The sequence below is a fragment of the Apis laboriosa genome, unplaced genomic scaffold, assembly GCF_014066325.1.
Source record: "Apis laboriosa isolate Shangri-la unplaced genomic scaffold, ASM1406632v1 scaffold1_cov151, whole genome shotgun sequence".
Taxonomy (NCBI): Eukaryota; Metazoa; Arthropoda; class Insecta; order Hymenoptera; family Apidae; genus Apis; species Apis laboriosa.
This window is the reverse complement of record NW_025222279.1, coordinates 4,428,934-4,450,673: the sequence shown is the minus strand read 5'-3', so window position 1 is coordinate 4,450,673 and position 21,740 is coordinate 4,428,934. Positions and strand designations below refer to the sequence as shown.

Here is a 21,740-nt window from a genome sequence, read left to right as displayed (position 1 = left end):
GAAAATATTTGATATTAAGAAGTTTTTATTGAATTAAATAAGCATTAAAAGAAAAATCCAAGTATTTTTCCTCCAAGATGTTTTCTTCTAGCCTCTTCATGATCCATAATTCCTCCACTTGTAGTTAAGACAACATATCTAAAAAATATATATAAATTACAATAGATAAAAATATAATTATTTATTGTAACACTAAGTTTTGCATACCCAAATTGTCGAGATGGCAACAGATTATTAGTCCATTTTTCAATGTCATTAATTGGAACATCAAATCTAGGAGAAATTACACCACATTTATTTAATCTTCCACTAAGATTTACTACAACTTTACCACTGCGGTGATCATCAACAATTTCAAATTCTCCAATATATCCTAAATATTAAAAATAATATAATAAAAAAAAATTCATATTGTAATAATTATATGTATATATGAAATAAACATTCATATGAGGAAACTATTTTATTTTTGTTTTATAAATAAAAAAATATTTATATATAATTTCTTACCTTTCCTCATCATTACAGTTAAAAATTTAATGATTACTTTTGAACAAGGCCTCAGTAGCACTTGCCTTTTTCCACGTTTTTCAGCATTGTTAATGGATTTGAGAGCATCGCTGAGAACGTTCATACGCACCATAGCTAAAAAGAAATGTATCTTACAAAGATATTTTAAAACTATATTGATTGTGATTTCTGAATATCCGAAATGTCATAATACATAACCTATAATATGAATAAAATAAATTTAAACAAGGAACTCTTACTTTTTTATAAACTAATATTAACTTGAATAAGATATTAATCAATTTTATAAATATAATTTAACTATAATAAACAAAACAATAACAATGAAAAATGTACTACTACTATTCCATATAAATATTCTATATATTTTTGAATAATATATTCAGAATAAAATATTATTATAAATTATTAAATTATTAAAATTACAGACTAATTTCTAATTTATTTATATTAGATGAAGTTAAAAAACTAAGATTACCTGCGATTTATAATTTTGTTTATCACAGCAACGTACACGTTTGTTTAACCGACTGAAAAAAGAAGTTACAACGCAGAGTTACCACATTAATCACCTAAATTTGCTTGCAACCTATTGGTTGAAATTCTGGGAATAAATAATGGTTCTGTAATTTTTAATAATTGTCATTTATTTTATGAGTATTAATAACAATATACAAGATTTAAAATGTTATAAAAATATAAAAAATAAATGATTAAGTAACTAATTCCTTTTTTGAAATATTATGATAAATGCAAAAAGTTTTATGTTCCCTAATAGATTAATTTGTCCAAAAAATTATATATGATTGGATTGTAAGTAAAGCGAATAAATAATATATTCTAAATTATATTTTTAAATTATTTAATTATATTAATTCTAATTAATTTTTTATATATATTGTTTATAATTGCTATAATAACAGAAATGAAGTGCGTATATATATATATATATATATATATATTTAAACATAATGAAAACTGATGAAATATATACATTAAGAAACGAGATCTGGTATTCTGTCATTGTTCTGTCGATAAGATAGACAAATTCTTGATCAGAAAGAAGAAGACGTACCGTAGAAGAATATAAGCTGTGGTCAATTGATCGAACGATTGGTGATCGAGTGCTTTTGCTGTTCGGTAAATGTAAATGTGTGTTGTATCAACGAGGATTATTGTGCAAGTACTGAGTACTTGTCGAAACATGAAATCTGAAAGTCGATAGTAACCTACGGTTCAGGAGAGTAGTATAAGGTAACGGTCCCTTGCTTTCGTCATGTTGTCAAAATTGATGAGGAAGACAAAGTTGACGGGAGATGCTCACTGATATGGAGGTTGTTGAGAATTCTTTAGTCCGCGGATCGTCTCTACTTGAAAGGTTTCCCGGAAGTTTTCATACGAGAAACACGCAAAAAGGTGTAAGTCGTCAGGCAACTATCGGCTGTCCTGTCGGCTTCCTGAAATTTTAATATCGGTATCACCTGATTCTCGACTTGACTTGCTCATTTGTTTTTCGTTCTTATATTTGTTATTTTTAGGTTACGCTTTTTATAATAGTTTTAAATTTTATAATGATAATTATTTACATTGTTTACAGATTCTACAAGGTGTTCCCGCGGGATTTGGCGAGCTGGCGAAGCCAGGACGTGAATACTCGTCATCCTCGGAGGATACCGCAACACGTAGTAAAGACAGTGGTATCCTCGCTGTGCGAGGTCAATCTTTCACAATGTCAGGCTTATGCACTGATATATTAAGGAAAAGTTATACAGCTGCTCATATACATGCAGAATGTAGCAATTTGGCTCATGACAGTGGCTGTCCACCATCTCTTACTAAATTATTGGATGAATTATTAAATCCTAGTAAAGATATTGGTGACAGAGAAACTATAAATTGGTGTAAATGGTTAATAGCTAGTGGTAATACACCAGAAAAATTTGCTAAAATAGGTACAGCATGCATTTTATTTTTTTTAACTGAATAAATTAAAAACATAATATGTATAAAAAATTATATTGAATTTAAATGTTTAAATTAAGAAAGATTAAGATATAATATAATATAATATAATATAATATAAAATTCAATTTTATGATTAAAATACATAGAATATAGAATAATATATATTAATATTACAAATATTATAATTATTATAATTCTACTCTAATCAAATTGTTTGACATTTCTACATAATATATTTTGTTATGAACATTATTTTAAAATCTGTGATATAATTATAATGCAATTTGCGTATTTGGCATCAACAAGATTATTCAATAAATATATGTTCATATATATTACTATAGATATGAAAATGTAAATGTATTAGATATTCTAATACTTAAAAGAATAAAGTTCATAAAATTTTTAATTTTAAAATTAAAGTAGACAATTTTTTGAATCAATATAATAATAATTTGAGAAAAAACATTATTAAATATTGAAAATTTAAAAATTTAATTGGAAATTTTTTAATATATATAACATATTTGATCAAATTTTCATATATTTAAATCAAATATTTTTGAAAAATATTTCAGTGAGAATGTATGATAATGCTACAACTTGTGGATTAGTTTGGACACCTAATTTTGTTGCATATCGTTGTCGTACATGTGGTATTTCACCATGTATGTCTTTATGTACAGAATGTTTTAAAAAAGGCAATCATTATGGCCATGACTTTAATATGTTTTTGAGTCAAGCAGGAGGTGCATGTGATTGTGGTGATGCATCTGTTATGAAAGAATCAGGGTAAAATTTTAATAAATAGAAGAATAAAAGTAAAAGATTAAATTAAAAAGTTATAATTATTATTAATAAGAATAATATTTAATATAACTATTTTTTTAGATTTTGTGATAGGCATGGACCAAAAGCAGCTGTTGATACATCAGCTGCTCCATCAAATTTAATGTGTGTAGCAGAAGCAATGATGCCTAGAATAATTCTTCGTCTTATACAACATTTACGTGAAAATTGGTATATTATATATTTCTTTGTTTAATTACTAGAATTATAAAATATATATATTATTATATATATATATATTATATTTTTTAATTATTTTTCAATATATATATTTCTTAATTTTTTAATTATTTTTCAATATATATATATTTAAATATTTTATTTCATTTCAGTACGGTGGGTCGACGAAATTATGAAGCTGCAATACAAGATGCAGATGAATATTTAACAATGCTCATTGATTTTAATAAAATGGGTGCATTAATGAGGCATGTTATGACATCAGCTTTAACTAATCCACAAAAATATAGGAATCTTATGGATCCTACTGTATCAACTGGAGAACCAGAATATGATAGTTATTGTCAAGATAGTAATGAAATATATCAAAATGCAGTAAGATCATTACCAAATCCAGAACCACCTGATGAATATAAAGGCAAATCTTTTTTTATTAATGCATATATATAATTATAAAAGAATATTTATATAAATACTTTATTATATTTTTTTAGAATGTGCATCATTACAAGAACATTTACAACATACCACTTTTTTAGAAGAATTAATGTTTTGGACAGTGGCTTATCAATTTCCACAGAAATTAGTCTGTTTGCTATTAAATATGTTACCAGATCCAGAATATAAAGAAGCACTCACTCGAGCATTTGTTTTACATTACAGTAGAGTTTCAATGATGCTTGAACGTTCAACAGATCCTGATACTTTGAGCAACAGAGTAGTTCATGTCAGTGTACAGGTAAATATTGTAATAAAAATATTACATTTATTATAAATGAAATATTTTAAATGCTTGTATTTCATGTTTCAGCTATTCAGTAATGAAAGTTTAGCATTGAAAATGGTAGATCAATTAAAGTTGTTGCATGTTATGGTGATAGCTTTAAAATATATGATGAGTAAAATATTGATTCAAAATACTTTACATGGTAAGTATATAATGTTTATATTATAAATTTTATTATTAATTTTAGAATATGTTTTATGAAATTTTTTATAAAATATAATATTTAGAAATATTTATTATTAATAAATATTGTTGTTATTAAAATATGTTTATTGAAATTAAATATTCTAAATATTTTTTCTTTCTAGATCCAGACAAAAATTTTCATTATGTAGTAGATTGTGAACGTCAAGTGATGAAGGAACATTGCTATTGGCCTATTGTATCAGATTTAAACAACGTTCTTTCACACAAACCTATAGCTGTCAGATTTATGAGTGATGACACACTTTTAGAAATGTGGTTTGATTTCCTATCTATGTTTCAAGGTATTATTTTATTTTTATCCAATATATAGAATATATATTCAATATATATATCCAATATAACAGAATATTATATACTATTATTATATATTGTAAAGTATTTTTAAAATTATTTTTATTATATTTAATTCAGGAATGAATGTAAATCAACGAGAAGTAAATCAACATGTTGAATATGAATCTAATACATACTATGCAGCATTTAGTGCAGAATTAGAAGCTAGTGCATATCCAATGTGGGCTCTAGTTTCTCATTTACGTGGTCCAGAAAGTGCAGTTCTTACTCGTAGAGTTTTATCATTTTGTCTCACTGCATTGCAAGATTGGCTAGATGCTATAAATTTTACTCATCCAAATGTGGTAAATAATTAAATAATTTAATAAAAATATTTTTTTTTACATATTTTTATTTTATTTTATTATATTTAAATTAATTAATTAAAGTATAAAGAATAATATTATACTTGAATATCTTTTTATTTAATTACAGAGTGATAGTTTACAAGTGTCTTTTCATCTTCCATTGCATCGATATTTTGCTGTATTTATGTGCCAAGCTGTGCGTCAACAAGGGGCTACACTCAATGATTTGTTACCTCCTACAGACATGTTACATCTTTTAATGATGCATCCTTTACGAGTTCAGGTAAGTACTTTTTTATTTTCCAGTATATTTATTTCTTTTCAATATATTTTCGATATATACAATATTTTAAAACTTGATAAAATTCATATTTGAAAATATTTATACAATTATATTAAAGATATTATTTTATTTATACTATTTTATTTCATTATGGTAGTGAAATTTCATTTATGATATGGATTTTTTATTTTATATTTTATTAATAATGAATATTATAAATTTTTATTAAAATAACAATACTTAATTATATAACTTAAATTAACAAGTAACATTATTGAAGATTGTGATAAAAAGGAATTGGAATTAGGAATATTAGAAGATAAATTTTTATTTTTATGATATGTTGTGTCAAAACAAATATATATAAATGTTAAATGGCACAAGAAACATTATTTGATACAAAATTAAACATATTATTTAATAATATAAAAACTAATTTTTTTAAAAAAATCATTATTAATATAAATCTATGAATAATATTAATTATTAAAGTAAATATTTATTAAAAGTAAATATTGAAAGACAATATGAAAGTAGAAATAAAATAGAAAAAAATATTGAACTTTATGTTAAAAAATATGAACTATATCTTAATAGTATACATAAATATATTCATACTGATCTTATTTCATTTGGAGCATCAACAACTGTTTCTACATTAACAGGTAAATCAACTTGTAAATGTTTACTAAAATCATATGTAATCAATCTTAATGCTACATATCCACCCGATCCTAATCTACCTTTATGAAAAATACCAGCACCTGCGATTGGAATTGGTGGATTTGATTCTACCGGTTGAACATCAAGAAATGGTATTGTATTTTGTGCAGCATCAGTTTTACGATCACTTGGTGCAAAATTCAGATATTGTTCTGTTTTTGAGTCTGGTAATGCAAGAAGAGGTAATCTAGTTGGTATATTAGGATTCTCAAATTTTAATTCAGTTCTGTAAACAAATATGATATTAGATAAAACATTTATAAGTACAAAAGAATATACACAAACAAATATTACCTATCGGTTCGATCATGACTGAACCAAAAACTATTGTTTAATGGTTCTATTAATTTTCCAGTTGTGAAATTAAAAGGCGTCATTCTTACTTCTAAATTCAATCGTGAACCAACCATTCGAAACTTGAAACCTGCAAAATAATTAGTATAACTATGAAGTTACAAGAATAATATATTTTTTATTTAAATATACCTGTCAAAAGATAATTTTTGTCAAGGACTAAATCGTCTAGATCCAAGCCTCGTTTTTCCCATGATAAAGTATGATAATCAACACCGTTTTTGATATTATTATCTAATATATTAAATTCTTCAATTGATTTCCAATGTACACTGGTTTTATCAATATTTCCACGTGGCATCAATTCACCTTGCTGTATTTGTATATGTATTATTTGATTGACTTTTTTAAATCGAACACCTGTTACTACTCTGTAACAAATATTATTATTATTATTCATCATTCTTCTTGAATCTTAGAAATTTTTTTAACATAAATTACTAACTTATTATTCTCTATATCAGATACAACTTTTCTTAAACTGAAGTATCGATCAGAGTTCATATTATTGTCATCACAATAGCAAAAACAGTAGCTACAATGCCAAAATAGCCAACGCCACCAGCTATCAACTTTGGTTGTACCTTTATTGCAAGTGCTTTTTTCTCCAAATATCTGGCCGTTTTCGTATTCTATGTATTCATATCTTCGATCATTATGTTCAGACTAAAATAATTCATGAATTTGTTTATTTTTGTCACATTGTAAAGATAAGAAAAGTTTCTATTTACCGAAGGACAAATCCACATATCAGAATCAATATATTCGCATTTCAATATTCTACCGTTACATTTACGTTGTTGAGAACAAAACTGATTTTTATAACATCCATAAACTTTTGAATATTCATAGTAAGCGCAATTTTCTCTACAAGACGAGTCTTTATTCAAATCCACTTCATTCACAATATATCCTTGGAATAATTGTGTTAATTTGGTATATGTTTCATCTGTGACAATTATTTTAGCATATATATATATATATATTATATTTTTTGTATAATAATATACAAAAATGTACCTAATTTATGTATTCTCGCATCACATTTCCAAATTTGTCGTGGAGCAAATGCCATAGCTGTTTTTACAGCCCGCAAAGTTTCTGTCGTTCTTGTCTCATATTGTTGCTTTACTATTTCCATTTCATCAGTGAAATTTGTTCCTGCATCAAATTTATTATGATTAAAAAGTGAATTTTTAAAAAATTATTTAAAATCTAACTAAATAAATTTTTTCTTTAATATTAAAAAAAGACAAAATATAAATAAAAAGAATTGGATATATTATTGTAAACCATGTATTGAAAAAAATTAATAAGCTATGCAATTTACAAATGATAATGCATTATACCTGGATTGTAAAGCCGTAATATCTTATAAGAGAACTGAATCATACTGTAACCCTTAATTTCCGCCAATGTTATTGTGGTATATAAATTGTATAGCAATTGTTGAAGCGACTGATTTTCATTGCAAATTTGTGAAGATGCTTCCTACAAAACGAAAAAGTAAACGCAAAAAAAGAAAAGATTAAATCTATCAATATCAAAAATAATTAGTTCTTAAATTTCTGTTTGTTAATTATCAAAGAAGAACGTTCGCTACATCGATGATCATCGTATTGGAAACAATTCGTTTATATTATTATACCTGATAAACCGAAACGAATAATTTTTCGTGCACTATCAGGTCACCGATTCGAGAAAGAGCGTTCACGATCGACGCATTCGGATCATGCAGAATCGTATCCAAGAAATCAGCCAGTTTTGGTATATCAAGGGCAACTTTTCCATTAATGATCTCCTGTTGCATCATCCGAAAAACTCGGTACAAACCGTTAATCCCTTGTAATTCGTTTTCTGTTCTAGCCCATAACCAAATGGAATTCAATGCATTCAAATACTCATAACTATTGCTCGAAATGTTTCGCTCTAGTTCATCACCAAATTTCTTGAACTTTTTTATGAGCCATAAATACTTTCCTTCTTTGTTATTTTCAAATTGATATAGTTTAGAATGGAATAGATCTCTCTCCACTATTTTCTCCAATTGTAATAGTTTATTTCGCATTTCGTCGATCATTGTAGGGTCATAATGTATACTAATAGTTACTCCCCATATTATGAAGAGAAACAGAAGACATATAGGAATATTTAATTTCTTCATATTTGTAGCTGTTTTATTTGATCCTTAATAGAAAAATAAGTTCTTATTTTAATCTTTAATTATATATACATGGACAAATAATCCAATATCTAATATCTATATGAAAATGTGTACAATTGCTAAATGAGATGATTTCAACTTATGGTTGTATGATAAATTTCAATCAGAAATATTTTTGATGTAAATAATTTTGTTTCCACTCTTCTTTTTTACTGATTTAGTCAAATATTATATGACGCATTTCTTACCGTGTAGATCATTGACGATCCACGTTAACCAAGCAAACAAAGATATCTTTTGAGTCACTGTTTAAAGAAACTATACATGAAAGAAAATTAAACTGAAGAAAATTAAAAACTATTGTTAAACTGCCTATGATATAATTATTGATATAGATTTATAAGTATCTTATTTTTTTTAATGAAAATTTTTTACTTTTTTTTTTAAAACTCTATTGATAATTCAATGTGACAAATCATTTTTAACAATTAAAATTAAATAGTTTACGAGTCATATTGAATATATTTATTTTATTGAATTATTTATTTTATTTATAAAAATAAAATAAAACTTAATAAAATTCATAACTTTTTTTTTTAGAGTTTTTTCTAAAACTTTTAAAAATTTCCTTATAGTTTGAAACAAATCAATTACAAAATTTAAAATAAAAGATTATTATACATTATACATAATATTATTCGAAAAGAATGCCAAAGTTGCATTCATTTGTATAGTGCATTCTTGGAACCTTGAAGAATAAGTTATCATATATTTGTAACAACATTTCATAACTCCCTTATTTGTGCATAATGATCGTTCATTGATATACAGAGCATGTTTGATAGTAAGGGTCGCATATACTGATTACGTTAAAAATTAGATACGTCAGTAGTTGAAGTAAAATGATATCATGTGTTATGTTCGTGAAAAGATTACTAACATGTAATTTTGTGATTATTATATTCAATATGTATCTCGAGATTCGTTCTTAATTAATAATACTTTTTTTCTTTTAACAGATTACGTTTAATTCACTTGAATGTGAGTCACATCCGTATGTAATTATTAGCCCTTCCGGTAATTTAAACGATTTCGACAACAATCGATATCCGATAATAATAATTAAATATCTGCTTTTTCCATTTCAAAATAATAAGTTTCTCGCATCGTTGCAATTTTTCATTTTTAAGAAAGAATTCTTTTTTATTTTAAACAAAGCAATAAATTTGTTTATTTAAATTTATAACAGTTAATAAATTATCACATATTATAAATAAAATAAAATTATTATGAAACAAAAAAAGATTAGCTTTACCGTAGTACAAACAGTTTTTCCTAAGGTTTCGTTGCTATATCTTTTTACATATAGTGCATACATTATAAGTTTATGTTATGTGAAAAGTGACTAGTCTTTAATAATTGTTGATTTAATTTTAAAAAATGATCGTCGAATTAATTTTGTAATATCTTGTTCAAATAAAGTTTAACTTTTCCATTTTTGGCCGTTCAAATAATGTTGCATCAGCAATTGTTATGATAAATTATATTTATTATTATTTTAAAACAAACAAATTTATTTAAAACAGAAGTGTAAATTATTTATATAAAAATTTTATTCATTATTTTATTAATGGAAACTTAATAAGTTTTCATTTAAAAATTTAATGTATACATTTTAAATATTAGGATGACAGCTTTGTTTTTGTAAAATCAATTTGTAATATTATATATACCATTATATATATATCAATATTTTTCAAATGAATTATTTATATATTACATTTATAACATAAAATTTTATGTACGATTTTATGTAAGATTTTACGATGACATGATGGAACGATGCAAGAAACTTACTGTTATTTGATGACATGATATCTAAAAGCGAAATCTCTGAATATTTTTTTTTTCATAAAAACGTGTAATATGTTTCATTAACAAATTATTTATAGATATATCAATATTTCATAAACAATTTTCAATTCAATTTTAATTGTTTTTCAACAGTGTCGAATAGAAAGTAGTAAAATTATTAGGTCATGAAAGGTTAGTATGATTAATTGAAATGTTTCGATCGTAATAAGCGAAAATTGAAACCTGCTAAACTGTAACTACAAATCTGCTTGCATTGTATTTTAAAATTGTTAAAATATTTTGATTGTTAAGTCTAAACTTTTTAAAGTTCACTATATACACTATTTCATAAACATTTATCAACAGTCATCTCTCAGATATAGAAAATGATTGAATTGTATTTTTAATGAAAAAAATTAGAAAAATAAGATTAGAACAAACACCATTCCTCGTTGCGCACACTCTACTGAGAATTTCGTGTTATTGTTCCGTCATTTGACTCTATATTTCTCCCCTCTCGGGTTGAGATCGTTTGAGGTTTAATGGTGTTATGTATTTCTGCGCATGCTCCTTTTCATTCTCCGGTTCTTTTCGTTGTTAACCTTTCGCACAAACTGCCATTATTGTTCTTAGTTTTCTTATCCAAGAAAAATGTTGTATTTCGTTTTTTCTTAAAAATTAATCCATTTATTACGAAAAAAGAAAAGGCATTTTATTTTTATTGAATATATTTTGAATAAAATTTATTCACTATTAAAAAAAATTAAATTGAAATATTAAATTAAATTTCATTGTAGCGATCTCGTTATGATTCTTTGATAATTATCTTTTATAAAAATAAAATAGAACTTATATAAGAGATTCAACTATATAATCAGATAATCAAACAAAAATTATTTTTTCTTAATTATTACCTTTGTTAAAAATATTTCTTAAGCAATTCCTTTGAAAGAAATTCCTTTTAAATAAAAAAATATAAGGTAAACATGTATTAAATCTTTAAATATTTTTAAATTTGTCTATTATATTTATTATACTATTATAATTATAATATAATATTTTCTATTTTTATAATTTTTATAATTACAAATAATTAATTTAAATCTAACTATAATGATGTTAAGCATATTTTATATTATTGGTATAGTAAAATATAAAAAAAATCAATATTTTAATTACATATAGGAAAATAATTGCAAATTTATTATTTCAACGTTGTATCTATATATATTCCTACTGAGTTTGTAACTTGAATAGGTACAGATTGTCGGATGTCACTTGATCACTCTGATATATCATGCACCTAATACCTCTTCATACTTAATAGTCATGATAGATTAAACTTCTAACAATACATAATATTCAATTTCGAAAATATTAAATAAATAACAATTTTTTTTAATCTTATATAATTTAAAAAAAAATTACGAATAATCGTTAAAATTTTTAATTTTAAAATAAAATATTTTTTATATAATTTTAAAAAATGTATTAAAAATTATAAAATTACTTACATGCATTTGATTTGTCAATAATATAAGAATGCTTCTGCCGAGAATTTCGTCAGGAGAAGGAACAAGTAATCGATGAATATTTTTTAAAACGTCAGGAAGAGCACCTGTTCTTGAGGAAACACATGTATTTGCAAAATCTTCTAATGTATATCTCTCATATTTATGAGATGCTTTAGAATATAAATGGAAATCATAATATAAATCATTAATTCGTCCAACATTTTCATCGAGGATACGCAGTTTTTCATTTAATATTTCTTGTAACGGTACTTCACTTAAAACTTTAGCTAAAATTGTGTCCAATCGTATATCTATTTGTTCTTGAAAACTATCAATTTTTTCTGATATTCTTGATATACGATTCTTTAATTCTTTTTCCATTCTCTGAATAAATGGTAAAGTCTTATCATATTCAGGACCTTTTGGATGTATTAATTCCCATGATTCAAAAATATCCATTACTATTTCATGACCGAATTTTATCATATCTTTTACACTATTATAATCAAATTCGAAACTATTTTTAATTTGTTGTAAAGTAAATATTAAACAAATAAAAATAATTTTTGGTCTAATTAAAATCATTTTTATTTATTTTAACAATTAATTTCAATTAAAAGTAAATGAATTTGAAGATTGCACATATAACACATTCAATCTTGTTTTTCTTTCTTCTTTTATTGTTCGTTTATTGGATCAATTTTAAATACTAAATCTAAAAATAATGATTATAAAAATAAAAAATCAAAATTTTCAGAAATATTTGAAGACTTAATCACTCAAGGAAGAAACTTAGTCAACTTTCCCGAAACTATAAATGCTCTTCTCTTGTTATCGATCATATACTGAGAACACAGCGTTTGGATGCTTCCCTGTGACGGGATTGGTGGATTAAGTGGGGGAATATCATGAGTTTACAGTAGACTCTATAAATTGTTTATTCTATGGGAAATAAATAAAATTAAATTTGTAATGTCTATAATATGTTATATTCTAACATTATTATTTGTAATAAAAATATTTTTTAATGATAAATAAATTGTTGAAATTTTTATAAATTCATTATAAATAATAAATAAATAATAATAATTAAATTCTAAAATTTATTTTGATTTTTATTATTTGATATGTATTTATTTTTATATATAATATCCAGGAATTATTTTGAATTATTATTTATTGAAAATATTATTATTATTATATTATTGAAAATATTTTGAATTATTACACAAAAACAAAATTGATTCAATATCTTTAAATTTTTCATATATATATCATACATACAAATATTAAGAGATATTTTCAAATATGAAATAAAATGAATTTTAATAAATAATTTTTTAATATTGTGATTTTCCTATTTTTTAATTTTTTTTTTATAATAAATATAATATATTTTTAGGTTGCCTTTTATGAAATTTTAAATGGATTATGGGTGCGTAATGGTCTTCAAATAAAAGGTCAAATTATGACATACATACAATGCAACTTTTGTAATTCAATGGTAGATGCAGATCTTTATTTACTTCAAGTCTGTGCAACAAAACTACAACCAGACATTTTTCTAAAAACAATTGTTAAAAAGTAATAATCATGTTATATTATATATCACATATTATATTTAAATTATATCTTTCAAATTAAAATTATAATTGATAATGATCTTTGATTTGATTAGATTCCTTGTGAAACAAGAATTGAGCCTTTGTTTATACAGAACATCTCAAAATGAATACATGGATGGAAAACATGATATGCCTATGTTAGAAAGTTTTTTAACATTTTTAGCAATATTACTTAATGTACGAACAAATTTAGGTAAGATTTTCATATTATTTTTTTTTAATTTTATTTATATTATATAATATTTATTAAGTTAATATATATAACAAATTTTAATTTTAGGTTTATCTGATCCTGAAATGTCCCGTTTAGAAATGGTTACTTTATTATCTATGGGAGATAAAACTCATAGTCAATTAATGGAATTAATGCCAGAACGTTCTGGTAGTACCCAAAATAGAGATTTTGAATCTGTATTGGCTGATGTATATTTTATTTATTATATTTAAAAAAAATAAATATGTAATTATGTAATTATATAATTATGTAATATAAAATGTAATTTACAGGTTGCAGTATATAGGGCACCTAATCTTGAAGCTAGTGGAAATATGCAACAAGGAATGTATGGACCAAAACCTCGTTTAGTCTGGGAAGAGTTATTTGATCCTTTGCATGTTTTGCTAAGAGCAGCTCAAAGAGGAGATTTTCAAATGGCAATGGATCGTTTTACTGAATAGTTAGTAAATTTTATTAAGATATTATTAAAATATTTAACAAATTATTTTTTTATTTTAACTTTTACTCTTTTATTATGATACTTTATATATACTTAAATATTTTAGTGTGAAACAATCAGGAAAATTAAAAAATAGTGCAATTCCATGGCCACCATTTAGGCATCCTGCTCCTGTTTCATCTGCATATGATGATCCACGAATTGTACTACGATCTAGAGTTTTTCATTCTATGATTTTAATAATTTTATATAAATCTGTGTATGGACATAACATATCAGAGCATATAATGGCATTGACTATTTATTTATTAGAAATGGCAGTAATTACTGCAGAAATTCCTGATAAATCTGTAAGTAATTAATTAAAAAAATATCGTAGAATTGTAAAATAATTATATTTTTTTCACATCAGATGAATCCTTTGTGTCATTATACTAGTGATGAATCATCTCGTATAATAAAAGACATGGATTTAGATGGTTGGTATAAAACTGATGACTTGTCTGAAAATTTGAGAACAGTAATACCTAAAGTAATCTTAGTTCAAGAATCAGAATCAAGTAGCTCAGATAGTGAGTAAAATTATCATTAAACTATTATTTTCTACTATATTACATGATTATTGTTTTAATAAATCTTTTAGGTGACTTTGAATGGGAAATTCAAGGTGAAATGACTGAGGTTGGAACTTCACTCATGATAAATGATGCAACAGATGAAGGTCCTTTAGAAGTTTTAGCTCTTCCACCTTTAGATACTATTAGTAATGATACTGGATTACAAGTTGCTATGAATGCTTCTTTACCTGTTTTACCTCAAGTAAATGGTAAGTTTTTATTTATATTTCTTTTTTCATTTATATTAAATAATAAACTAATAGTAATAAAAATTATAAAAAATAAATATTTACATTTAATTTATAAGTTTAATTTATGTATGTATCAAAAACAATCCTTATAGGTCCTTGTATATAAAATTTTTAATATACCTTATTCTAATTAATAGCAATATACATTATATATATATATATATAATAAATAAAAATATACATATATATACATATATATATATATATATATATATATGTATAAGTGTATATTCATAAATTATGAGATGGATATTTCGGTGTTGATTAAATGTATTATATGATATTGCAATGATATTTTATTTTTTCTTAATTGTTTTATAGACCAATTTCAAATAACTTTTGTACCTGAAGATGGAATTGTTACAATATCAGAAGCTAATAGTGAAGATGATTTAATAACTCTACCAAGAGCTTTACCATCATCCACCGAAGAATCCATGGCCCTTGCCCTTGAATCACCTCCTCTACCAAACAGTATGTTATTTCTATCATTTCACCTTAATCATAGCAATATCCTTCTTATATTTATCTTATATAGTTATTTACAAAATATGTATCACATTTTTTTTTCATAATTAAGAACTAATGCATTAATAATATTCTAAAATAATACTAAGTTATCAATTTTATCAATAAAAAGAAAATAATTGATATTTAAAAATAATATATTTTCAAAGAAAAAATAATCATTTTTTTTTAATCTTTATTTTTTACAAATAGATTTTGTTAGTCAACCAGCATTACCACCAGCACCTCAACGGCCTGCTGTTATGGCTGGTAACGAAATAGTTGCTGCAACAACAATGTACTCGAGATTGAGTAATTCTAATGTAACGACGACAGAAATTGTTCCATCTACATCGAGTTCACATAAACACTTTAAAAGAAGGGAAATTCAGGTACTAATTTACATATTGATTTTTATCAATATTATATGTATATATTTTAGTAAATAAATTATACTACAAATATTATTAATTTATTATTCTATATTCTTTTTTGTTTAGGGTGGATCATTACAATCACAAACGATAAAAGTAGATGAGAGTATAATCACGTTATTGTTAAAATTGCACTCGCAATTATCAGGTGTTCCAGATAGTTATAATCCTGAACAGAGTGCAATGTCGGATAATGAAGCTAGTAGTAGTTCAACTATAGAACCTATAGAATCGCGAATTGGTGATGGCCCATTCTTTATTGCGAATCTATTGAACAAAATAACAAACTTGGATCCTATGTGCAAAGAAGCTATAAATGAAGCTAGAAACAAATTATGGCCAAGTATGCAAGAAAGTGAAGATAAACAACGAGAGAAAGAAGATCGCGAAAGAGAAGAAAGACGAAGACGAGCAAAAGAAAGACAGCAAAAATTAATGGCTGAATTTGCTAATAAGCGAAAACAATTCATGGAAAAAGCAATGGAAACAGGTAAAATAAAACACATAGAATTTATAAAATTAAAAAAAAGAATATTTAAGAATAAAAAAATTTAATTTACATAATTTACAAAAAAAAAAAAGTAAAATTTATGAATCTTTGTTTAGATGGAGCAGGAGTATCTGGTATGGATTGGGATCAAAAAGATAATGCAACAAAATTAACTAGTAAAAAGGAATATGATTGTGTTATTTGCAGTCAAAGTAGTCCTAGTACTGAAGATAATCCTATGGGTCTTGTTGTATTAGTTCAAGTAATTTTCATTTTATGAATATTTATTTATATAAATTATTTTTATTAGAATATTTGCATAATATTTTTATGTAAATTATATATTTAGGGAACAAGTGTCATTGGTCATGAACGTCAACAACCAGATAGACTAGTTTTACCTACATCTGATGAAGATCCGCCTATACCAAAGTGTGATACACGCGGTGCCTATTTTGATCGTAGAATGGATGCAATGGATCGACATTTTGATACTGTAAATATTTGAATTTCAACTTATTCATTGATCATACTAAAACAAATATACATATATATATATATATTTATATTTATAGGTCTCGTTGCTGTTATCCATTAATTTAGGTTGGGAAGGTGGAGTTTATGTTCAAACGTGTGGTCACCATTTACATTTAGATTGTTTGTTGCCATATGTAAAGTCTCTTGGTCATCAACAAAGACAACTTTCTCTTGCTGTAGATAGTGGCGAATATTTATGTCCACTTTGTCGACAGTTAGCTAATTGTTTTCTTCCACTTTCTCCGCAATTAGGAAAACGTGGAACAATTGTACGATCTCCTTATGTTCCTTTTCCTACAATACTTCCGGAGATAAATAATCTTTTAAAAGAAATACAACGAAATTCATCAACGGTAAGTCTTTCAAACTTCGTCTAATTTACAATAATATATTCTAAATGTTTTTTTATTTAATATTTTACGATTTATATTTATAGAAACGAACATTTTTGTCTGAAGCAATGCGTAAAGCAGTACAAGATATGACAAGGTGCACAAATTCTAAATGTCAACAACAACATAGTTATAAAAGTTTGTTTGCTTTTATAACTTCTATAGCACGAACTAATTTTGAAATTGAACTCGTTCAACGTGGCGGATCATTATGTATTCTTCCACCTACTACAATACCTTTAAGACCAAAACGTGATTGTATTGGTAAATTTCTTTTATTTATAATTGGTAATAAATAATAATTAGAATAATAAATTTTGCATTAATAATATTTTTTTTAAGTTGCACTTCTTGATGTACTTGCAAAAAATGCACGTCTATGTATGTTTTGGCCGGTACAACATACATGGCAACAATTATCCGGGCTACCTGCAGAATCAGCAACTCCACTTGCTCTAACACTACATGAAGAAGAAGTTCCTTTACTTCTTAGAGATCCGACTGCTCTTCTTATACAATTTATATTATTACTTCCTTTGCATTTGGATCAAAGTAATTATATTTAATAAATTCATTTTCAAATCAATTTTAACAAATTTATAAAACTTTATATTTAAAATTTTAATTATTTTCAGCATATTTTTCTAGCGTAGTAAAAGTAATTTATAACTTATTGTACTATCAAGTTATAGTACAAATAAGCGGTAGTCTCACACAAACAGAAAGGAATACATTTTTAAGGAGAGAATGTAATGATCGCGGTTCTATATCTTCAGAAACAATACTCTGTAAAATCATTGAATATTTCAATAACAGTTCACTCTACCATTCAGATACTGTTTTATATGATCCATCCACTTCGTCGTGTACACCATATGCACGAGATAAAATGCACAGTATCGAACAACAGGTAAATTTGGATAGATAATTATGTAATTTATAATCTTTATCTTGTTTTTAAGATTTTATTGTATATTTAATCATATTATTTCAGATTCAATTTATGTGTTTACCATTTTTACGAATAGCTGCATTGCTTCGTTATCATTTGTATGAGGAACCTTTACCTTTAATTAAAACACCACAAGTCGAATTTGCAAGATTAGTATATTACTTAGAATTAGTTACAGAAAGTATGGATTGGAATATGTTTAATTCTGCTGTAGCTTTGAATTGGCAAGATAATGAGACTAGTGCATCAGTACCTCGTATGTGGTGTGATCAATTTCTTGCATTCTTAAATCGAAGCGATGCAGGCAGGTATTTAATTATGGAGCAGCATATATCATGGCAAGTGCCCAAGTTACTTAGTCTTCCAAGGGAATATGAAAAGATTTTTACGGTATGAATATTTAGTCAATTAAAAAATATGTTTTATATTTGTATTAAATTTTATAAATTTTAAAAATAAAATATTTTTTAGTATTATCATGGACGACAATGTCGTCAAGGTCATTCAATCCCACAGGAGATTAGTATTTGTTTGCTATGTGGTGCCATTGTTTGTTTAAAACAAAATCGCAAACAATGGAATGTATGCGAAGTTGTTCAAGTAAATACACTTTATACGTATAATTTTCTTTGATAATTAGTAATTTAAAATTATATAAATAAAATTATTTTTTTGTATTATATAGCATTCAATTGATTGTGGAGGTGGAACTGGTATATATCTGGTAGTAACATCAACTTATATTGTTGTAATTCGAGGTCAACGTGTTTGTTTATGGGGATCTTTATATCTCGATGATTTCGAGGAAGAAGATAGAGATTTGAAGTAAATATTTTATTCTCTAATATTATATATATATATTAAAAAATCCAATTTATCTTTAAATATATTTCAATTTAAATTTTTGTTATTTTATTTTGTGACTAGAAAGATATTAACATTTATTTATATTTTATAGACGTGGAAAACCTCTTTATCTAAATCAAGATAGGTATCAATTATTAGAACAACAATGGTTAGCACATAGGTTTGATCATACAAAAAAAACATGGGTATGGCATCGTGACATACTGTAACATATTACAGCGTTAAAAAGTGATTATGAAACAAGTCGAAGACTTTTAACAGGTTTATTCCCATACAATGCCTCGCCAAGAAATAACATCGCTTTAAGAATTAACAGATTGCTCTAATATTTTATGATAATTATATTTATTATGATGCAATGAGTAAGTAGACATAATATTGAATGAAAGTATTATAAGAAAAAAATGAGGTGAGAGCTGAATTAATATTGTTTATAGTCATAATACATAAAAGATTATATCCGAAAAAATGTATGTTTTGAATTACACATTGTACATTCTATTTAAGTATATACATATAAATTATGTCCTAATAAGAGAAGTACTTATTTAGTATGTAGCATTTGTACTTAAGAGATGAGAATTATTCAAAATTCTTGAAAATTTTTTAATCGAAATTTTGATTATATTAGAAATCGGATAAATTATATCGTTCAAGATAAATAATATCATGATAATGTCATGATTCTTTAGAGGTGGATTGAATTTATTGTGTGCTTCTTTTTAAAATAGGGAAAAATAGAAAAAAAGTCATTATATTCTAAATAAATAATCATAAATTTATTATAATTAATTTTTTGATTACTAAAAATTTTATTTTAAAACTTCTTTGAAATATTATCTAAATATTCTATTTAAAAATAGAATATTTTATATTATTATAAATTGAAAAATACAGAGGATTATATTAGATCTGTAAACATGACAAAATCAAAGACTGATGTCTTTATAAGAACTCTGTTTCTAAATAAGTTTAATAATGAGCTCGATTTTAAATCTCTGTATAATTTGTTGCAATTCATAATATGTTTTACTCTGATTCTGAATTTATATGAGCAAAGTAGAAATATCGATCTTGCATAAATTTTTAATTAGAAGGTGAAGGGAAAATTTTCATGTTAAATTGGCAGAAATGTTAAGAAAATAATTTTGTAGAATGATATGTTAAATATATCGAAAATGCAAATTATCGGAATATCAAATTAACATATAATCAGTAAAAAAAAGTTTCCATGAATTTATAAGGAAATTCATCTAAACCAAATCTAGTTTTAATGAAAATTTGTATATATATAGAATATAATGGGTTGTATATGGAACAATTTTTTTATCAATAAAAAATCTTTTTGAGAGAGTAAAAATAATCTTCAAAATTTTAATATTCTTTCAATTTTTGTATACAATTTTATTTGGAAATTTTTTTATAATAGTAATAATAATATATTTTTTAATATAATATTAAAAATTAAACATTTTTTATTTAAAAAGTTTTATTCTATCTTGTATTATTATAGAATTATATATCAAAAAATGAAAAAAATCACTAAAACTTTGAATGCTGAATGCTGATTTTATTTCCTTTAAATGATATTTTTTTAAATAAAAAAATTAATTTATAAATAAGCAATTATGCTTTACATATTCATTAAATTTTATTAAAAATAAAAAATTTTTTTGAAAAATTAAGAAATAAGAAATAAGAAATTTTTTTATTTATAATGAAATATTGTGAATATATAGAGTAATAAATTACATATAAAGCAATTTTTTTTTTAATAAAATATCATCTGAAAAAAATGAAATGCTCAAAGTTTCAAGTAATTTTTTCATTTTTTAAAATATAATTCTACAATAATTCAAGATAGAATAAAACTTTTAAATAAAAAATATTTAATTTTTAATATATACTATTTATACTATTATAAAAAGAATTTCCAAGTAAAATTGTATACAAAAATTGAAAAATGTTGAAACTGAGAATTATTCACTTTCTCAAAAAAATTTTTTATTGATAAAAAAAATATACAATCCATGCTCCATATATATACAAACTTTCAATAAAATCAGAAATTTTGATTTAGATAAATTTCTTTATAAAATAATTTATAAAGTTTTTTTTTTACTAATTATATGTTTTTATTATTAAAAAAAAAATAAAAAACAAAAAAACAAAAAAAAAACAAAAAAACAGAATCAGCAGTGTAGTAATTAAGTAAGATTGTTATTAATACCATGTGAATGATATTGTAAAATTTTCTCTGTAAAAATAGTTTTTGTTTTTAATTTAATAATATGAATTCTCTTTGCAACAGTTCATGAGAAATTGAAATTATTCATTAA

General features: G+C 24.3%; 3 protein-coding genes across 8 annotated transcripts; 1 reads left to right on the top strand and 2 right to left on the bottom strand.

Annotated features, from left to right (window-relative positions):
- Window positions 1–7: 7 nt before the first annotated feature.
- LOC122712388 (40S ribosomal protein S15Aa) lies at window positions 8–1,067 on the bottom strand. Its single transcript, XM_043932017.1, has 4 exons — window positions 1,010–1,067; window positions 511–645; window positions 208–373; window positions 8–138 (listed from the first exon to the last, which is right to left on the bottom strand). The coding sequence occupies exons 2-4, from the start codon at window positions 641–643 to the stop codon at window positions 45–47; spliced, it is 393 nt and encodes a 130-aa protein (XP_043787952.1). The 5' UTR covers window positions 644–645; window positions 1,010–1,067; the 3' UTR covers window positions 8–44.
- Window positions 1,068–1,607: 540 nt separating this feature from the next.
- On the top strand, window positions 1,608–20,732 carry LOC122712386 (E3 ubiquitin-protein ligase Ubr3). Of its 2 annotated transcripts, XM_043932010.1 has the most exons (30): window positions 1,608–1,785; window positions 2,129–2,483; window positions 3,075–3,288; window positions 3,388–3,516; window positions 3,678–3,943; window positions 4,020–4,264; window positions 4,337–4,454; window positions 4,621–4,800; window positions 4,931–5,157; window positions 5,288–5,443; window positions 13,455–13,636; window positions 13,731–13,870; window positions 13,958–14,100; window positions 14,185–14,354; window positions 14,461–14,704; window positions 14,767–14,926; window positions 14,998–15,180; window positions 15,544–15,696; window positions 15,943–16,121; window positions 16,230–16,653; window positions 16,770–16,915; window positions 17,003–17,149; window positions 17,229–17,543; window positions 17,627–17,846; window positions 17,925–18,134; window positions 18,218–18,492; window positions 18,577–18,924; window positions 19,006–19,134; window positions 19,220–19,359; window positions 19,493–20,732. In XM_043932010.1, the coding sequence occupies exons 2-30, from the start codon at window positions 2,261–2,263 to the stop codon at window positions 19,608–19,610; spliced, it is 5,784 nt and encodes a 1,927-aa protein (XP_043787945.1). In that variant the 5' UTR covers window positions 1,608–1,785; window positions 2,129–2,260; the 3' UTR covers window positions 19,611–20,732. The 2 variants fall into 2 exon arrangements, with proteins under 2 accessions (XP_043787945.1, XP_043787946.1); XM_043932011.1 differs by lacking the exon at window positions 15,544–15,696.
- LOC122712387 lies at window positions 6,007–12,860 on the bottom strand. 5 transcript variants are annotated; one of them, XM_043932015.1, is made up of 10 exons: window positions 10,782–11,209; window positions 8,933–9,024; window positions 8,169–8,707; window positions 7,870–8,011; window positions 7,541–7,681; window positions 7,252–7,469; window positions 6,966–7,186; window positions 6,653–6,891; window positions 6,461–6,590; window positions 6,007–6,392 (listed from the first exon to the last, which is right to left on the bottom strand). In XM_043932015.1, exons 3-10 carry the CDS (start codon window positions 8,682–8,684, stop codon window positions 6,056–6,058), a joined length of 1,944 nt encoding a protein of 647 aa, XP_043787950.1. In that variant the 5' UTR covers window positions 8,685–8,707; window positions 8,933–9,024; window positions 10,782–11,209; the 3' UTR covers window positions 6,007–6,055. The 5 variants fall into 5 exon arrangements, with proteins under 5 accessions (XP_043787950.1, XP_043787949.1, XP_043787951.1 ...); XM_043932014.1 differs by having other exon boundaries at window positions 8,933–9,002; XM_043932016.1 differs by having other exon boundaries at window positions 8,933–8,989.
- Window positions 20,733–21,740: the final 1,008 nt, after the last annotated feature.

Excerpts from the sequence above, each read along its gene's own strand:
- LOC122712386 (XM_043932010.1), top strand. The coding sequence starts at position 2,261 with ATGTCAGGCTTATGCACTGATATATTAAGGAAAAGTTATACAGCTGCT. Across the intron at positions 16,654-16,769 it reads GGAAAAAGCAATGGAAACAG|ATGGAGCAGGAGTATCTGGT; the intron begins GTAAAATAAAAC and ends ATCTTTGTTTAG. Across the intron at positions 17,150-17,228 it reads TGGATCGACATTTTGATACT|GTCTCGTTGCTGTTATCCAT; the intron begins GTAAATATTTGA and ends TTATATTTATAG.
- LOC122712388 (XM_043932017.1), bottom strand. The coding sequence starts at position 643 with ATGGTGCGTATGAACGTTCTCAGCGATGCTCTCAAATCCATTAACAAT. Across the intron at positions 374-510 it reads AACTGTAATGATGAGGAAAG|GATATATTGGAGAATTTGAA; the intron begins GTAAGAAATTAT and ends TTTAATATTTAG. Across the intron at positions 139-207 it reads TTGCCATCTCGACAATTTGG|ATATGTTGTCTTAACTACAA; the intron begins GTATGCAAAACT and ends TATATTTTTTAG.
- LOC122712387 (XM_043932012.1), bottom strand. The coding sequence starts at position 12,637 with ATGATTTTAATTAGACCAAAAATTATTTTTATTTGTTTAATATTTACT. Across the intron at positions 8,012-12,052 it reads TATTGACAAATCAAATGCAT|GAAGCATCTTCACAAATTTG; the intron begins GTAAGTAATTTT and ends TTCGTTTTGTAG. Across the intron at positions 7,187-7,251 it reads ATATGTGGATTTGTCCTTCG|TCTGAACATAATGATCGAAG; the intron begins GTAAATAGAAAC and ends GAATTATTTTAG.